At 30.2% G+C, this 18,946-nt stretch overlaps 2 protein-coding genes across 4 annotated transcripts in view; one reads left to right on the forward strand and one right to left on the reverse strand.

The window, feature by feature from the left end:
• Nucleotides 1-18,946, forward strand: part of LOC125874586 (protein NPGR2-like) — a 116,275-nt gene that overhangs the window by 10,731 nt on the left and 86,598 nt on the right. For 2 of the 3 annotated variants that reach the window (XM_049555497.1, XM_049555498.1), the window contains exon 6: nucleotides 1,886-2,515. The exons of the other annotated variant lie outside the window; for it this stretch is intronic. In XM_049555497.1, the coding sequence (XP_049411454.1) occupies nucleotides 1,886-2,202 (317 nt within the window). In that variant the 3' untranslated portion in view covers nucleotides 2,203-2,515. Of the gene's footprint in view, nucleotides 1-1,885; nucleotides 2,516-18,946 lie in introns of those variants that run through there. 3 annotated transcript variants of the gene reach the window in all.
• LOC125874592 (spermidine synthase 1-like) lies at nucleotides 3,444-6,780 on the reverse strand. The gene is made up of 8 exons (XM_049555505.1): nucleotides 6,710-6,780; nucleotides 6,507-6,629; nucleotides 6,322-6,426; nucleotides 5,862-5,934; nucleotides 5,646-5,717; nucleotides 5,303-5,498; nucleotides 3,711-3,840; nucleotides 3,444-3,572 (listed from the first exon to the last, which is right to left on the reverse strand). Exons 1-8 carry the CDS (start codon nucleotides 6,755-6,757, stop codon nucleotides 3,510-3,512), a joined length of 810 nt encoding a protein of 269 aa, XP_049411462.1. The 5' UTR covers nucleotides 6,758-6,780; the 3' UTR covers nucleotides 3,444-3,509.

An 18,946-nucleotide genomic window follows, 5' to 3' on the forward strand; every position in this document is an offset into this window, starting at 1 on the left:
AAACCATCCACTCCCAACCACCATTGTTCAAACATAAAATATGACTTCTTGAAATCCATATCTCCATATGTAAGCATGTTGGGGTTGTGGTCTGTTCCCAATTTTAGCATTAGTGATTGTTTGATGTGTAGATATTGTTCCTCCCACTGTGAAGAGTAGAGGAATCTGTCTATTCTGGAAGCACTCTCATGATTTTCACTCCTTTTCCAAGTGAAGCCCCTCCAAATAAAGGAGGGTCTACAAGCTCCATGTCATTGATCCATTCTGAAAACTGTCATTGCACCATTGATTCTTTGGCAGTTTGTTTTGTTCTCTCCTCTGGATATCTGGTGATGTTGAAATCCCCACTTACTACCCATGGTCCCTCAAAGAGGCTTCTAATGGCTGCCAGTCCCACCAAAGTTTCCTCCTTTACACTCACATTCTGCATAAATTGCACTTAAATGCCATGTCAGTTCTTGCTCTACGCCCTCAAATCTACAAGTAAGCATTTGATTTCCACTGTCTACCATTTCCCCCTTCCAAACTCTTTTGTCCCATAGCACTACTATCCCCCCACTCCTTCCGCTAGCTTCTACATGAGCTTCTCCCAACCATCTGTTGTTCCAGATTTGTTGGTAAAGATTTGAGTCATTCCTTGTTAGCTTAGTTTCAACCAACACATGAATGTCAGCCCCCTATTGAAGCAACAAATTTCTTACAAGTGCTCTTTTGCTCTCCCCATTTAACCCCCTAACATTCCAAGATAATTTTTTTATCTTCACGACAAACCCTCGTGTGAGATTATTCTCCCTCTTGTTCTTGGCTCCCCTTCTTTGAATTTCATATTGAAAGCTAAATTCCTAATTTCTTTAGGAATTACTGCTTTTGAATTAACCTGCTTCTCATTCCCCCTTTTGTTTTGTTCCATTCCTCTCCTTCGATCGATCCTTAATAGCGGTTCATATGCTACGTCTTCGCACCCCTGGAAAGCTGCCCCAAATATAAGTTCAGTTGAGATATTTTATGTTTTTGAATTTTATTTTGCAGATTTTCTGTTTTAAGTTGGCCATTTAAAGTCCTCTATGCTTAATAAAAGTTTTAAGAGACAATTTCAGCCTTTTTTAATCTTTCTGCTGCTAAGCCCTTTCTAAAAACTCATCAACAACCCTTCGGGGTGGCCCAGTGGTTTGGGCTTGGGACTTCCATGTTGGAGGTCTCAAGTTCGAAACCCCTTGCCAGCGAAAGCAAGAGGTTTGCCTTCTGGGTCGAGCTCGTCGCACCAGGCTTGCCTAGTGCGGGTTACCTCTCCTATGTGGTTTGCGAGCTATTGCATAGGAGCGGGGGTTTTACCCTGTGCGCACCCAAAGGGTAGCGGCTGCGGGTTTCCCTTGTCATAAAAAAAAAAGAAAAACTCATCAACATACAATATTGATGGCCTTATGTTTGTTGTATAGATTTTTCCATTCACTTTGATAGGAAGAGAACACCCCTATGGTGTTCCTCCGGTTCAACCATCCCAATTTAATCCTATGTATAACATCTTCATCTATCATTTCATTCTCCTGAAACATTTGAGTTCTATATCTAAATTGTCCACAGTTAGATACTTCAATTCCATTTAATCTTACCTCAACATCACTCTTTACCTCACTAGCTAAACTTGTAGTGTATTGTGTATGTATTCTACCTTACTCCTACTCATCGTGAATCCTTTACTCTTTGAAGTGCTTCTCCATAACTCTAGCTTTTGATTGACACTGTGACCAGTCTCGATTAATATTTAGAGGTTAAGTGAAGAACATGCTTTTGTTTCATGCTTTCTATCTTTGCAATTTCATCGTCTTTGACATGAGTTCGCTTAGCCAACTTCTAAAAGGCGCAATTACTGGTGGTTATTTTGCAGGATTACTCTATCAAGCTAGGGGACTCTACAAAGAAGCCTTACAATCTTTTCAGAAGTCTTTAGACACAGAACCCAACCATGTTCCAAGTTTAGTTTCCACTGCCATTGTTCTTCGACAACTCGATGGCCAATCATTGCCTGTCATGAAAAGCTTTCTGACCGATGCATTACGGCTTGACAGAACAAATCCTTCTGCCTGGTACAATCTTGGATTGGTTTACAAAAGTGAAACTGGTGTATCTGCACTTGAAGCTGCAGAATGTTTCGAGGCTGCTGAACTTCTCCAAGAATCTGCACCAGTTGAACCATTCAGATGAGTCCAATGTTTTACCTACAGCTGAATCATCCCACATGTAAACTTTTGCAGCTCCATAGGGGAGAGAATTGGAAACAAAAATATATTAGCATTGTTGTGTTAACTGTGTTTCTGTGGACTTGTATTTAAGGTGGATAAATTTTAGTGATGTTCATAGAGCTTTTTGCTATCTATCATACAGAATTGTATGAATATGAAATTGATTTGGGTAAGTGACTAGTAGCTATTAGAAATATTCATGCAATATGTAAAGCTATTTCTCTTTAAAAAAAGTCATTTTTTCCCTGTAAATTTCACTGCAACAAATAAACAGCGATGAAAGTAATGTTGTGATTATTATTTTTATTCATGGTTTGATGTATTAGGACTAGTTCTAGTTTTGGTCATACTTATTCATGTATTAATAATAGCTTTGTATTGTTAATATTATACTCCCGCTGTTCCTTTTTGGTTGTCATGGTTTCCTTTTTTAGAGTCAGACGATAAGAACTTTGACTAACATTTTACAATGTATTTTTTTATCATCTTGATATGCAAAACTTGCATGTTATATTACTTTTTGTATCGTTTTTGAATAATTAATTTTTTAGTTTAAAATATCAAATTAATGATGTCTAATTTAATTTTGAAAATTAATCAAATTGGCTTTCGAAAAGCGTAATACGACAACTAAAAAGGAACGGAGGGAGTAATTTGTTATGTGTTAGTTATACATCCTATAATACTAAATTGAGTGTATAATTAATACTTGTATTACTCTCTTTGACAATAGTTGTCCACTATTGAATTGACACACTTTTAAAGAGATAATAAATAAAAGGGGTAACATTACTATATTATCTTTTCACTTTATTAAATTTAATGCTTTAAAATGTGTTACATGATAAATAATATTTAATAACAAGTGTAAAATAGATACAGAAGGTAAGTTATCTCTTGATTATCTAAATTGGACAAGTATTGTTAGACATCTATTTTTAATAATATAGTGGATAGCTATTGTTGAACAAAATGAGTAGTTATACCTAGGCCGAAAGAAGAGAAAGAGTACCTATGATGAAAATTGTGGATAACCTAATTCATGTTCAACATTAAGGACACAAACATAAAAATACATCAATGATAATTTCTTCAAATTCGAAAATCGAAATTTTCATATATTCGATTCGAACAGCCCAAACGTTCACCCTTGCTATTAATGCATTAACCATTTATTACAAGAAAATTAAATTTGCAATTGAACATGGCCTATCAATTTTATTGAAACAACAAAAAGATACTTGAAATTCCTACATCTTCCAATAAGAATCACTTTTTAGGGTAAAGCACCTTTTCAGCAAAAGTTGGCAAAGCAAAAGCAGCAGCATGAACCTGTTAATCAATTAAAAAAATACAGTAGTATTATTAGAAGATTTTATATATATATATATATATATATATATATATATATAAAATTAAGTTAAATATAAATTTAAAATTTTAATTCAAAAGGAAAAAAATGTATAGTACCTTTGAGTTATAGTACTTCAAAGGTGATTCAGAATTTGTAGAGATGATATCTACATCAACTTTGTTTACAGGATTTATGAAATCAACTGGAGGCCCTTCAGTAGAGCAAATAACAAAACCAATAGCCCCACTGCAAGTATTATATATTAGAATTATTTTTTGTATAATTCGAAGCACGATTATAAGGAAATAAGAGAGAAAAAAGGTACAAAGCAAATATATCAATAAATATCGAATAAAAAAGTGATTTCTAAATATGATTATGAATAAGGAGGGAGGATGGCCTTGTGCCTTCCCCACATGAAATGTTACAATTCTCGGCTATCTACTAAACTTCTACTCAATTTCTTGACTTTTTTATACTCCTTTATAGGGTTATATCCTCAATAAACAAAAGTTGTTGCATATTTTGTCTAATAATTTGTTCCTAGTTCTTTTTCGGCCTACTTCTACCCGTCCTAACTTTTATTGTAGCCAACATTTCATACCTTCTTATGGGTGCATCCACACAACTCCATTTCACATATCCTAACCGTCTCAATTTCGCTTCATTCATCTTGTCAGCAATAGAGACCACTCTCACCTTATCCCATATAATTTCATTTTTGATAAACTGATCGTCTGATTCAACCTGACCTTTCAACTTTTATAAAATTATGTTTTCTTTAAAAGAAATATGCTATATATCTCTAACAACAACAATAATTATAACAATACTCCCTCCGTCCCATATTACTCCCTCTGTTGAATAATATTTGTCTACTATTGATTTTACACACTTCTTAAGAAACTATAAATAGAAGGGTAATTTTACACAATATCTTGAATAATGTAATAGGGAAATGATTATAATTAATAATGAGGGTAAAGTAGAAACTAAATATAAAATTATTCATTGATTTCATAAAGTGGACAAGTATTGTTGGACATCTCAAAATAGTATACTGAACAACTATTATTGGATGGAGGAAGTAGTTGATTACTCCCTCTGTCCCTAATTATTTGTCCACATTTTCTTTTTTAGTTGTCTCTAGTTACTTGTCCATTTTGACAAATCAAGAAAGGACAATTTTTTTTTACATATTATATCCTCAATTAATTACTTTGAAAAAGGTAGAACTTTTTGAAAATCTTAAGTTTTTAATTTTTCCACTTTATAATTAATAGGGATGAAATGGTAAACTCACTATATCAATTATTGTTTTCTTAATAGGTGTGTCAATTCAAAAGTGGACAAGTAATTAGGAACAGAGGGAGTACCTCATTAGAAATATGTCCTAAATTACAAGTTGATCACTTATTTTATCAAGATAAAATTAATTAAAAGTTTTCCATTTTACCCCTACAATTAATACTCGTTTGAAGCCTAAACAAATTTAAGAGTTCTAAAAGTTTCTTTTTCCAAGAGTCATTAATTACTACTCCTATGTATCTATTCTAATGATATTTCTTGACATGTCTTATGCTATTAAGCATATTTTTTCATAAATTATCTTGATGTCATTAATATAGATAAAAATAAAAAGTGATCAACTAATATAAGATGAGTGGAATAATAATAATAATAATAATAGGAAAGGGGAGAAGATTACCTTGGGTAGGAAGGAACATTAGTCCATGCATAGTTGACAGAGCCTTTGAAGAATTTGTTGCAATCCTCAACAAGTTTTTTGATAACATCCAAGAAAAGCCATGCACTTTCACCTTGAGTTATGTAAACTCCTCCTGGCCTTAAGGCTTTTGAAACTGCTTCAAAGAAGGGCTTTCCAAAGAAAAATTGTGATGGTCCTGCATCCATACATGCATTTTTAATTTTATGATTTATTCAGGTCTTTAATTTTTGTCCTTAGCAGTCAAACTCATTCCTTTAAGGGATAACTTGTGAAATATATACATTATAATACAAAAATATAAATTTATATCTCGAGATATTACCAATAGGATCAGAAGAATCTACTATAATGGCATCATATGTTCCCGGAGCAGCGTTCTTCACAAATGCATTTCCTACAAATATCATTATAGAAAATATGTATCCAAAAGTTAATATATATATTTTTCATCCTAAATATTATTAATTCTAATAAAATTATTTGAGTGTCAATATATATGTAATTAATGATCTATAAAAAAATGTTGTTAGGAGTATACCATCTTCTATATAAAGTGTTGCACGTGGATCCTCGTATCCCTTAGCTATTTCAGGAAGATATTTCCTTGAAACCTATAGTTTATTAAAAAAAAAAAAAATTAGGAACAAAAACTAAAAGTCCAAACTAATTAAGTTCAGAGGTGGAGCTAGGTGGGGTTCGTGAGTTTGGACGAACCCAATAACTTTTCCGTAGACTCTATATTTGTATTAGAAATTTAAATAAATATATATGCATATTAACTTGTGAACCCCTAAAAAGATTGATTGAAGGTTCAATGCTAAGGAAGGGACCGTAGAAATGTTTTTCACGCTAGACTTGTGGGTTCGAACCCCCTCTCTTTTAAAAAAAAAAGGAAATTTCGAACCCTCAACTCTTAATGCTGTTTTTATGAAATTTAGAACCCCAAACTTTTAATCCTGGCTCCACCTCTGATTAAGTCTATAAGTAAAAATACTTACATCAATAACCATCTCATCAATCTCGACCAAGTCAACTTTCTCAACAGATGAATAACGTAAGACTTCCCTCAAAGTAAAACCCATTCCTCCTCCAATAATCAGAACCTGAAAAATATCAGTATGTAAATTCAAATTTAAGCGGACTCTAATATAAATATTGAACACAAAAATAAAAAGAAAGTTACCTTCTTTGGGTTAGGAATAGAAGCAAGTGGGAGATGGACAATCATTTCAACATAAGCACATACATCCCTCTCTGTATGTTGAATTATCTCATCCAAAACTATAACTTTTCCATAAGTTGATGACTGCCATATTAATTGATTAATTAATAATAGCCACAATATTATTAATTAATTAAAAATATGTTACATATATAATTAATTACCTGAAAGAGCATAATATCCTGGTACTTTGATTTCCCCTTGAATAACATCTTTTCTATCTTATGTGAAATCATTTTTCCTACATAATTCCCAATTGTTTTTTTTTTAAATGTCATTAGATTAGAAAAAAAAGAAACTATTAACAGTTTTTATTTTGGACTTAAATGTCATAATATATATGCAATGATACTATAGAAAATAATTTACACTATCATGAAGTAAACATGTGCTAGTTATGAAGAATCGTGAAGTTTCAGGTTTAAACTAACAGCAAAGCAAAAAATATGAAGTTTTTTTTCTTCCAAAAGTTACTAAATACTAGTACTGATTAAAAGTAACAATATTCGATAAAATAATCGAGATAGTATGTATTAGTAAAGATAGAATACAGACCAGGCCACATAGCGCTCATCTCTGAATACCAGCCAGGAATAAGTGAAAGGCATTTCATTTCTTTGTCACTAACAAATTCCTCTCCCATTTTCTTTTTCTTGTTTCTAACTAAGACTAAACTTTATTTCTCCTCATATTTATAGTTGAGTACTAACTTTTCAAAAATATTATGCACCTTTTACCAACAATCCAACATGATATGTCATAATATTTTTTGTATTACGGTTTGACTAATCTGAAATTTTAGCTACGAAAAACATACTTTTATCTAACAAAATCTCTTATCATTCCCAAAACTTGAATTCCCAAGTCCTCTTATTAAAATAAATGAATTCTTTTCATTTTATTTGTTGTTCGATATTTGTATTAAGGCTTTAATTATCACTCCTAAATAGTGGTGGAGTTAGATTTTTTTTTTTTTTAAAGGAAATCAAAATATAAAAAAATAAATATATGAAAAAATTCAATGTATAGTGTATATACACATTTAAAATTTATACTCCCCATCTCAATTTATGTGTCATTGTATAACTAAAGAATGAAAGATTTTGGGGTAAAACTTACCGGCACCGGATGTTTACACCAAGTCAATACATGCATGCTATGTGTTTAAATCTATAGTTCATTTTACTTAATCATAATTAATTTACATCCATGCCATCCGCATAGAACCTAGTTTCTTGGGTTATTATCGACGGGGGAGGGTTTTGATATGGGATTTATGGTGGAAAAAACCTTAAATTGGGTATTAGGATCTTGAGTTTGGTCTAGAGTTATTGGGTTTGTTATAATCCGGATAATTAGACCTTTGATTGTTGATCCTTGCGTATATTAATTGCTTGTAGACCTAGAACAAGCGGAAAGAATCCGGAAAGGGAAGATTCAAGTGTCTTAGGGGATTCAAGCTTGGATTCAAGGTAGGTGATGGTTGTGATTTCATATGTGTGATATATGTTTGTACTTGCTTCATTATATTGCATGTATGTATGCGGATGCTACATTATTGATTACACTAATCTTAAATGAGTATGAACGAATAACGATATGCCATGAATCACCTCTTGATTGTATGATTTTGAGAATGTACTGATATTACACTTGCTTGTTCTTTGTTGAGTACAGGGCATCTTCAGGCGGCTATTGATAGACCTTAACTAGGTGACTATTGAGCGTGACCGAATTCAAGGGTGAGCCAGTTCTTTCATGCTGCCATGGATCTTTCTTGTTTAAGTCCACTCTTTTCGGACTCAGACTATTTGTTTAAGGTGTTTGTTTAGTTTTGGGGTTGTACCCCTTGTTCTTAGACTTGTCGTTAGTAGAGTTTTGGTACAATGACTTTCAGGTTCTAGGGGTTGTTCATCCGCATTAGTTTGGTTAGCTTTATTTAAACCTTTGGAGTTTATGGGAACTCTATATAATTTCTACATTTAAACTTGTTTCCATATCTTTAAATGTGTAGTATTTTGGTTAAGGCTGCTTAGTTGGGTTGTAGTAATGGTTCTCCCACCGGAGGGTTAGTGTGGGTGTCAATCACAACGATCTGGGTCGTGACATTTAATAATTTTGTAATATTACTTTAGGATTGATGTTGGGCATGTGTATAACACAAGCTACTCCTAACTAATTTATAGGACTAAAACTTGAATTTTCAAAACCTCTAGTTAAAAGAGGAAAAATCTTTTTCATTTCATATGTTCGATATCCACATTAAGACTTCAATTATTATCATCTCTAAATTGTCGCGTAATAAAATTTTTTATATAGAGAATCAAAATTTTAAAAACATATAAATACACAATTTTTTAAAAAGAAATTCACATATAATATATATAAATGCATTTGAACTTTATATTCATTCATCCTAATTTATGTGTTATTTTTTTTATACCGATTAAAAAGAAAAAAATCTATATATAATATAAAAGAGAAACATAGAGAAGGTGATGTGGCACCTCTCTATAGCCTCCATTCATATTTTTATTTTTTCTCCTTTTTTTTTTTTAGATTTTTTTCTTTTTCTCTTAATTCTTTTCATCATTAAATATTTTTTTTATTAAATAAAAAATTCAATCATATTAACTAATCTAATTATATCTAATGAGTTACAAAAAAACCACCATCTATTCATATTCTCTACTTAAATAACACGACTATTCAATTCCTTTCAAATTTATAAATAACAATTATCCATGGGCATGTTGAATATTCATTTTTAATTTTCTCATTATTAGTGTAGTGTTTTTTCGCCTTTTAAATTTTTTTTATTCATCTTTTCCATAAGAAATCACAGAAACGATGGTGACATGATATGTGCTTCACTTTGATGAAGATCAAAGATATATATTCTTCAAATATTCATTACAAAGATATGTTTACATTAGTTTAGTACAAGTTCATCGAAATGAAGAAGGAAGCTTAATTATGTTGAAAGGTTCATGAAGAGAGATGATTATAGAAGTATAAAGTTTTAATGTTTCCAATATTTAAAAAATTCATTAATGTATTATTCTGATTTCACTATTCTAAATTTTTGTCATGGTTGAAAGGTATATTATTTATGGTACATTTCTCATAGCTATTGGATATTGTTTTACTTAAAAATCTATATATAAAATATAAGCTAAATGTTAGAAAGGTGCAACTTATTGTTACACTTAAATGTCTCAAAAATTATTTACACTCATTATTATTCTTTATTACAAAAAATTAAAAGTCTCAATATTTACTACTTCAATCTTTCAAGATATTTGTCTCTTTTTTTATTGTATTTTTTTTTCCTCTTCCAATTTTGTTAAACACAATGGAGTAATACAAAAAGAAGTTGATTTGCTTTCTTTCCTAATAAAACTTAGACATCCAACAAATGATGGATAGTTCATGCGTTTTTTTTTTTGTTTTTTTTTTGTCTTCATTATTTTATTTTTCCTTCTCTTATTTATATTAAATTTTTTATCTCCATAACTTATACCTATTGAACTTTTACTTTAATTAATATTATTAACTCATTTTCTTGGATTTTCATATTCATAACCGCTAGTTATTTAATTTCAAAATTTAAGTTTCCTTATGATATTACTTTAATTTTGTCAATATAAATTCATATTTTTTGTGTCATAAGATTCCTACTCAAGATTATTATTTTTATTCATATTTGAAATAGTGATATTTTATATTATTGTTGTAATATTAGATTTACACTTAAGTTTGACTCCATAAATTTTTTATTGGATGTAGATAGAGGGGAGCCGGATAAAAACTCAAAAGTGCATTGATTATGTAATTTTTTTCATCCTTGTTTTTGTGATTACGGACTTAACAAAAATGTGTTATCCCTATAGTTTTTTTAAATTTAGGTTTTTATAATTTTTTTAATTGTAGTAAATTACATTTTCACTTAGGCTCAAATTAATTATTTGTAACTTTGTCAGAAATAGCTAACTACGCTAACAAACGTTCAAATTTTACTATAATGGCTCAAAAGAAATGTAAATTAAATATTGAAATACAAAGTTCTTAGGTGTTTCTTATGGTGAAGAACCATTTACATTTTCTTTAAATTTGTTCATTTCTTATACTTTAAAAGAATTACTAAAAGAATAATATAGGATAGACACAAAAATTAGCAATAGAGGTTTATTTAGATGATGATGAAAAATAAGAGAAAAAACAAGAAAAATGAAAGGATTAAGTATCAAAGAAGAAGATTCATCATTTTTCTTCAAATAAAAAGAAGATTTATCAGATAGTAAATTTAACATTTGATAAAAATAAGAAAAAAAAATCAAGTCCTTAAATATGTTTATTCAAATTATATGTATTAACATCATAATATATGATTTTTTAAAATAAATTTGCCTTTTAATTTTGAAAAATATTTGATGATAAAAATGTAATTCACTTATGCTCTAGTTCTACAAAAATATTATATTGTGATTTTATCATTTTCTTATTTCTATAGTTGATTTTTTATTTCTTGTATCATAATTAATTTCTAAAATAAATTTACATATATTTTTTATAACTGCGCGAAGCGCGGCCAAATTCCCTAAAATCAAATAAATCAAAATATTAAATGTATCTATCTACACCACTGTGCATTAGTTAAGAGTTAAGACCGAAAGGATTCATCACAACACAATTTTGGGTAGGTAAGATATTACTACGTATAATTAAAAGGGAAAATTTTCAAAACAACAATATTTTGACTTTTAGCGGGACTCCTTATCAACAGTTTCACTATTTATTATAAATGTCATTATTTTAGTTTGTTAAGGGATTAGTTATGTATTTATTTTATTTTGATTAATTTGAAAGAATATAAATAATTAATAACAGAACAGAGAAAATCATGGAACAAAAAAATTCAAAAAAGTAAAAAAGATTTTAAATACAAATTAGTTACGTTTCCATCTTTCTGTCGAGCGTTTTTTTTGCTTTCTTCTTAAGAACATCAAAAAAAAAATTAAAATAATTTAGTTTGTCTTCCGAATCATTCATCTGATAACTTTCAAAGGTTCTTCAAGTTGAATACGGCATATTTTTTAAACGGAATTTTTCAAAATTGACGACTGTATATTTGTCACATCCAGTGAACAATCAAAAAACAATCAGATATTTTTTTTTCCGATTTTTTTATTTGTTTGGATGAGATATTCGTATATGTCGAGTACAAGTGTGTTATTTTTTTCTGATTGAATCAGTGAAATCTTTGTATGTATTGGGATTTATAGCTTTTTTCAGTTATTTTGTATTCAAATTATGATGTATAACGAATGATTTTTATTTTTTTTAGTTTAGTAGCTGTTTTTTCTGTTTGAATGCATACAATAATTTGTATCCCATTAAGTTAATGTAACTAATCAATCATGAACTATATGTTGAATACAACAATATATGAATACAAAAGTTAGATGAAAATACGAAGTTATAAATACAAAGTGAGATTGAATATAAAGTGTGAATACAAAAGAAATACTCTCTTCATTCGAAATACAAAAGTGACTTTGAAAGGTAAAGTAGACACATAAAATACAAAACTTGTTGGTATACAATTAGGTTGAATACAAAACAAAGAGAAATACAAACTTGTTCACATATAAATTGAGATTAAAATACAGAATGAATACCCAATAAAATACAAATTTGTTAGCATACAGTTAGGATGAATACAAATTAAGAAGGAAATACAAACATGTTGGTATACTAATTGAGATTGAAATACAATGTAAAAACAAAAAATGTAAAACTTTTTGATATATAGATAGAATGAATACACAATTAAACTGTTGATTCAGACATTGTAGACATACATATGCTTTCTCCGAATCTAAAACCATAAAAGCAAATATAAATGTATTAAAAATCAAACAAAATAAACATATGAATGGATTTGTAGATTTTAATAATTCTGAAAATATTAAAACAAAATCAGAAAAAAAAATGTTTAATCGACTAAAAATCTGAAATACATAAATATTAGATGAATAGGTAAACAAACTTGCATAAAAATAAAAAAAGTTGAAGAATAAAAACTTAAAACAATAACAAAAAGTATGAATTTAATTTTAAAAAATGTACTTCTCATGGCAATTCCCAAATAGTAATAGCAGAGATTCTGCTCTACAAGGCTATAGGACATGAGAATACCATTTTCGGATAATAAAGCAATATGATTCTTTCGAAGAAAGACTCAAACTGCTAAAAAATCAACAAAAATGGCTTAATTTATGATTATTTTTTCACATTTTGGGTTATGCGGCTATCAAATCAAACCCGCCCCAAATTCTAAAGTGAATCATCAGGTAATAGTCCGCAGACCTTACTCCAATGGACTATTTCGATAAAAATTCGATACTCCAAGAACAAAATATACATAACTAAGCAAACACAACACAACAAATTAACTTAGAACAAAGAAAAAATAGAAGAGTTAGATACCAGCAAAGCCGGCGATGGAAGAAGGTTAGGACGATGTAAGGCTTTTATAGATCTGGATGGCGGCGTAAATTTGGACTTTTTCAATGGGAAAATTTTCAAAACAACAATATTTTAGATTTTAGAGAAAATTTCTTGAATTAAAATATATATTTTGATGAACAATTTGTGAGCACCTTGAAGAAAGAATCTGGAAACGTGAAAAAGGGATAGAAACGTGAAAGGTGGGGTAAAAACGTGAAAGGTGAAGAAGGAAGGTTAATGGGTATTGGTAACTGATTGGTTTAGAATTTGGTCCAATATAGGACTGTTTTCATAAATAAAATTAATTTTAAATACTAAAATCTGAATATATATTATTTTCTAAAATATTGTCATTCTGACATTTTAAATAAATATTTTAAAGTGTTGTTATTTTAACTAAATATGTTAGGTATTATGACTTAATTGCTAATTTTCCCTAATTAAAATCATTTTGATGGAATACACAAATGTGTGGTTGACAACTTTTGCATTTTTTTTTTAAAGTAAATTTTTGGTCCATGCCTGGACAACATTTATTGATATTTAAATTCAACAAATGAAACGTCAATTTGTACCACTGAACATTGTCCTATTGTACAGATTGCAAAACTATAACTACGGTACACACGTGATTTTTTATTTGATTTGAATTTTATTTTTCTTTTGTTCGCTAAAAGGAAATAATTTTTTTTTAAATATTTGAGTATTATCTAACTATATGTGGGACGAGAGGAAGTTGTTCGGATGGTAAGTACCCCTCACTTCCAACCCGAAGGTTGCGAATTCGAATCACCAAGAAAGCAAAAAAGGGGGTGGAGCTCCTAGGGAGGGTATATATATATAAAAAAAAAAACTATATGTGGAGAAAAAATTCAAATTATGTTCTCAACAATCATGCTATTCCATCTTTAAAAATAAAATCAATTTTCCAACTCGTGTTTACTTTAATACATGAACTCCAACTTCCAACCCTGCTAACTTTTAATGCTTGAGCTCTAATTTTCAACTCATACATATTACTTTTAAGGTAAAATGATCTTATGGATCTCCTTGTATTTGTATGCGTTTGTATTTTGAACCCTTGAACCCAATCAAAATGAGACTTTTAAATTCCCTCAATCATGTGTGTAGCTCACTCTCCATTATATAAATGACATGCCATATCCACGTCAGATATAATAATGTCATGTCATAATTATTCCATAAATATTTTTAAACTAGAGCTAGTACCTATTGAACACCTAAAATATTTAAATTGTGTATCTATTAAGCACAAAATACTGATGTGGCAAAAAACGTGTTCTTCACCTTCCATGAGTGCGTATAGATACCAACACTGTGATAATGTTTATTAATTGAAAGAAGTTGAAGGCAATGGGTAAGAGGTGTTGTCGATGTTGATGAAATAGTGGGCAGACGATTATTTGCTTGTCAACGTCGACGGGAAGGGAAACCAGTTAAAGAAGAAGACGACAGGGTGGCGGGGTTAATTAAAAAAAACTATTTTTATTTTCTTACAATTATTTTTGGATTATTTAAATAGAATTTCTTAAAAATTGAATTCAACTGCCACGTGTCATTGTTTCATCGGTACACCTGCTATGTATTTGCGTTTGAGCTACACGCAATTTTGCTTTTCAACTTATTATCATTTTGTGTCCAATAGATATTAATTTCTTAAGGTTAAAGTGTTCAATAGGTACTAGCCCTAGTTGAGGTGTCTAAATGAATTATGCGGATAACTTTAGAGGGTCGCAGATAATTTAAGCCTTAATATTATATAATATAATTTTCATAATACAAAACATGTCACATGCACATATTTGGTGCAAAAAGATCCAAAGACCACGTTTGCTTTATTACTCTTCATAGGATTTGTATTTTGAAATGACTCTTTGGTCATAATAATTTTTACCATATAATTTACTCGATTTCTAAAATATGTTAAAGTCCTAAAATTAATTTTATCTTTACTTTTATTTGATTAGAATAATTCCTTTTTTAAAAATGTGTTTTTGTAGTTTAAAATTTCTACAATTACGATAAAGTGAAAAAGTTATGACCATCTTTAAAATTACAAGTATGTCACGACCCAGACCATCGTGATTGACACTCACACTAACCCTCCGGTGGGAGAACCATTAATACTAATTAGCTAACCAACTTTATCAAAATACTAAGGTATTTAAAGTTACGGAAGCAAGTTTAAATAACTAAAAACTCAAGTTTCCATAAACTTCCAAAAGATCTAACAACTAAACACTGCGGAAGAACTGACCTAGAATCTGAAAGTCAATGTACCAAAACATCTAACAATGAACCAAAAGTCTAAACAAGAAGGGATACATCCCCAACTAATGAACTAATTAACTAACTAGAAAAGTCTAAGTCCGAAATGTGGACATAGACGAAAGGAGAACTCATGGCAGCCTGGAAGAACTGGCTCACCCATGAATTCGAACGATCACTGATCTTCTAAACGAGGTTTGTCAATAGCCGTTTGAAGATGCCCTGTAAACAACAAAGAAAGAGCAAGTGCAATATCAGAACACAACCACAGTGTACTGGTAGGATCACGTGGCTATCCCACTAAATCCAACATAAGCAAGTACAAGCAACATTACAACATGCAACATACCGAACATATACAATATTGATTATCAAATGATCAACAATATACATTTATAACAAGTCGTTGGTCCTCTCATTGAACCCAAACCCAAACTGTTAGCATACCGAAACGTGGTACCCGATCTAATAGTTATGCCGGAACGTGGCAACCGATCCCATATTTATGCCGGAACGTGGCAACCGATCCCAATTAGTTATGCCAGAATGTGGAAATCGATCCATTCACAAATACCACAATCACAACCACAAGTATATTCTCAAAAATCATACAATCAAGAACTGATTCATGGCATATAGTTATTCGTTCATATTCATTTACATTTAGTGTGATCAATAATGCAACATTCACATACATACATGCATCATAATGAAGCAAGAACCAACATATATCACACAATCATAGAATCACAACTATTACCTACCTCGAAACAAGCTTGAAACTCTAAGAAACTTGATCCTTCCCTTTCTGGATTCGTTCCGCTTGTTCTTGGTCTACAAACAATCATTATAACACGAGAATCAATAAACAATCACTATTACCCGAATTACCAACAGTTCTATCAACCCTAGATAATACCCATGATCCCAAGTACCCAAAATAGGGTTGTTCCCACCATAGATTCTTGATCGAAACCCTCCCCCATCGATAACTACCCATTAGATTACGTTATACAGATCGAAAAATGAATTTGGGGAGTTAAAATCTTACCTTTAATTTCAAGAAGAGTGGAAAACTATCAAGAATCGCCTAGTGTTCATTCCTTTGCTCTAAAAACCGAAAAGTGCAGAATAAAAATATTTTGGGGTTTATTTACGACTTTAAGTCGCGTCTGGCCCACCACAACGGCCATCACCCCTCTATAGCGTCCCCACCAGAGCGACCAAAACCACCGCCAAGGCGGCTTGTACAAAATAGTGAGCTATTTTAATAATTCCAAGACCCCCATTTCACAACACACCTTTAACCAACGATGCTTAGAAAATACCGTTCACGCTAAGATTGATTTCAGGAGTTCTACTCTCCCGAATTCAATTCCGTAAAGTCGTACGAGTTCCTTAACGACTTATTTATCTACTCATGTAATCAAAATCATAATTAAATCACCCGATTATTATCAGATTTCCCTACACCTTAATGACTCCGATTTCGTCCACACGTGGAGTAAGTTAGGAAATTTCAAGTTACTACGAAAAAGTTTTCCGACCCGAAATTTTTCTCCACTGGCTTTTCTATAATGACGGAACCCGGTCGTTACAAAGTATTAAATTAAAAAATTTAAATCTTTATCTATAAATATTATGTTTATTATGTAGTTTAATAAAATTGAAATTTTAAAACTTCTATAATCAAGACAAAGTGGAAACATTATAACCATCTAAAAAATTATTTAGTATTAAATTTAAATTCTGAACCTTACTGTCAATTAACTTTTTAAAATCATTTCAACATAAATTTTTTTTATCGTTAAACCCAAATTCAAAAGCAAATATACATTTAATTTAAAGTTTTGAGTTGATTAAGATTCAAGAATGAAACATAAATATTAAAACAAATATTTATTTTCCGAGAATAAAATAACGTAATATAAATAACTATACATAATATCATTGAGATTGTCAATAATAAAGAAGAAGGAGGTAAAATCATATGAACTAATAAATAATAAAAAATCTAAAGTTGATTATTTGGTAACTTTGTTTCAAATACTCCAAGGGAAAAGATAAAATATCAAAAATTTCTTTTACTATTCAGTGTTGAAGTAACCTAACTTTAAAATTGATATTGTTCTGCACATTTAATTAAAGGACAAATTACTTAAATACACAACACTTCTTTACCTATTATCAATATTTCCCTACTATTTTAATAAAATACAAAAATCCCTTATTTCCCCCCAATTCAACTAAATCGATACTTTATTTGTTTGAAGCAAAATCAAATCTTTCCCATTCCCTAAATTTCGCCCCCAATCTCTCCCATTACAATTTCAGTTATCAATTTCAAAAAATTTTGAATTTGAAAAGAATCCTATCACTGTTAAACCGGATCAGAGTTCTAACTAGGGTTTTTCATCTTCTTCATTGTAATTTCCGCCATTTTTTTTTTCTTTTATTTTGTATCAATCGTTTTATCTTCCATTATGCATCTAACATCTAAATAATCTCTAATGTTTTCTTCAGAAGATCTGAACAATAACGATTTCAGTTCTAAAAGGTTGGCTATTCCGATAACCATGACAAGTTCAAGTTCTAGCAAGAAAAAATTGAAGAAGAAAGTACATGCAACTACTTCAAAAGATCCGAAAACCCTCCAAAAAAGGGGTAGAAAGGTTGCCCCACCCATTGTTCGACCAACATTACCAAATGTAAGCATACATTTTTCCTAATTTTTATCATATATCTTACCCCTGTTTTTCCTAAAATCTGATGATAAATAATTTTTTTATTTTTTTATTAAGTATCATCTGTGAATCGTGATTTTATTTGGTAATTGCTGAATGTATAAAAAGTTAAGAGAACTGTATTTATGTTAAGTACTTAAATCACATTTTTTTTGTAGGTCAGATTTTGGTCACTGTATATAAGGAACAATTCAATTTGTGTACATTTATGTTTTTTTATGAAGTAGTTGTTATTTAGTATCAAATGAAATGAATATTATTGTATATAAGAAAATTGCTTAATTCAACAATTTTTCATGTAGTTTGATTTTTGTAATGTGAATCATAGTTAATGATAAGTCTCCATTGAAGTATACAATATGATTGATTTTGTGTACATATTATGTCTTCTTGTTTTTTAGTATCATATACTTTTTTATGATTGATAAAAATCATTTATGTAATTGCAGAATGTCAGTTATGTAATTAAACATATTCCAATGAACTGCTTAAAGTTTGGTCCTACCTACAACTCCAATTTTATTGAAGATTTAGTACTGTCAATAAAGGACCAAGGTATTGAGTTATTCAAGGATACCATATTTGCCCCATACCTTAATATCCCTAAATGCAACTATCAAGGTCAGATTACCAAGTGTTTATATCTGTTAGAGATTGAGCAGGGCAATCTAGCTAATGAAATTCACATTCGTCATGCCAAAGGGAATGTCTTGATATTTAGTATCACAGATTTTGCAATTATTACTGGTTTGAGATGTAAAGGAAATGTCAAAGATTTTAATTATCCAGCTTCAAAAACCAGTAGGCTTGTGCAAAGATATTTTCTTAGTCCAAATTATAATGTGAATAAAGGTC

The sequence above is a fragment of the Solanum stenotomum genome, chromosome 8 (assembly GCF_019186545.1).
Source record: "Solanum stenotomum isolate F172 chromosome 8, ASM1918654v1, whole genome shotgun sequence".
NCBI lineage: Eukaryota > Viridiplantae > Streptophyta > Magnoliopsida > Solanales > Solanaceae > Solanum > Solanum stenotomum.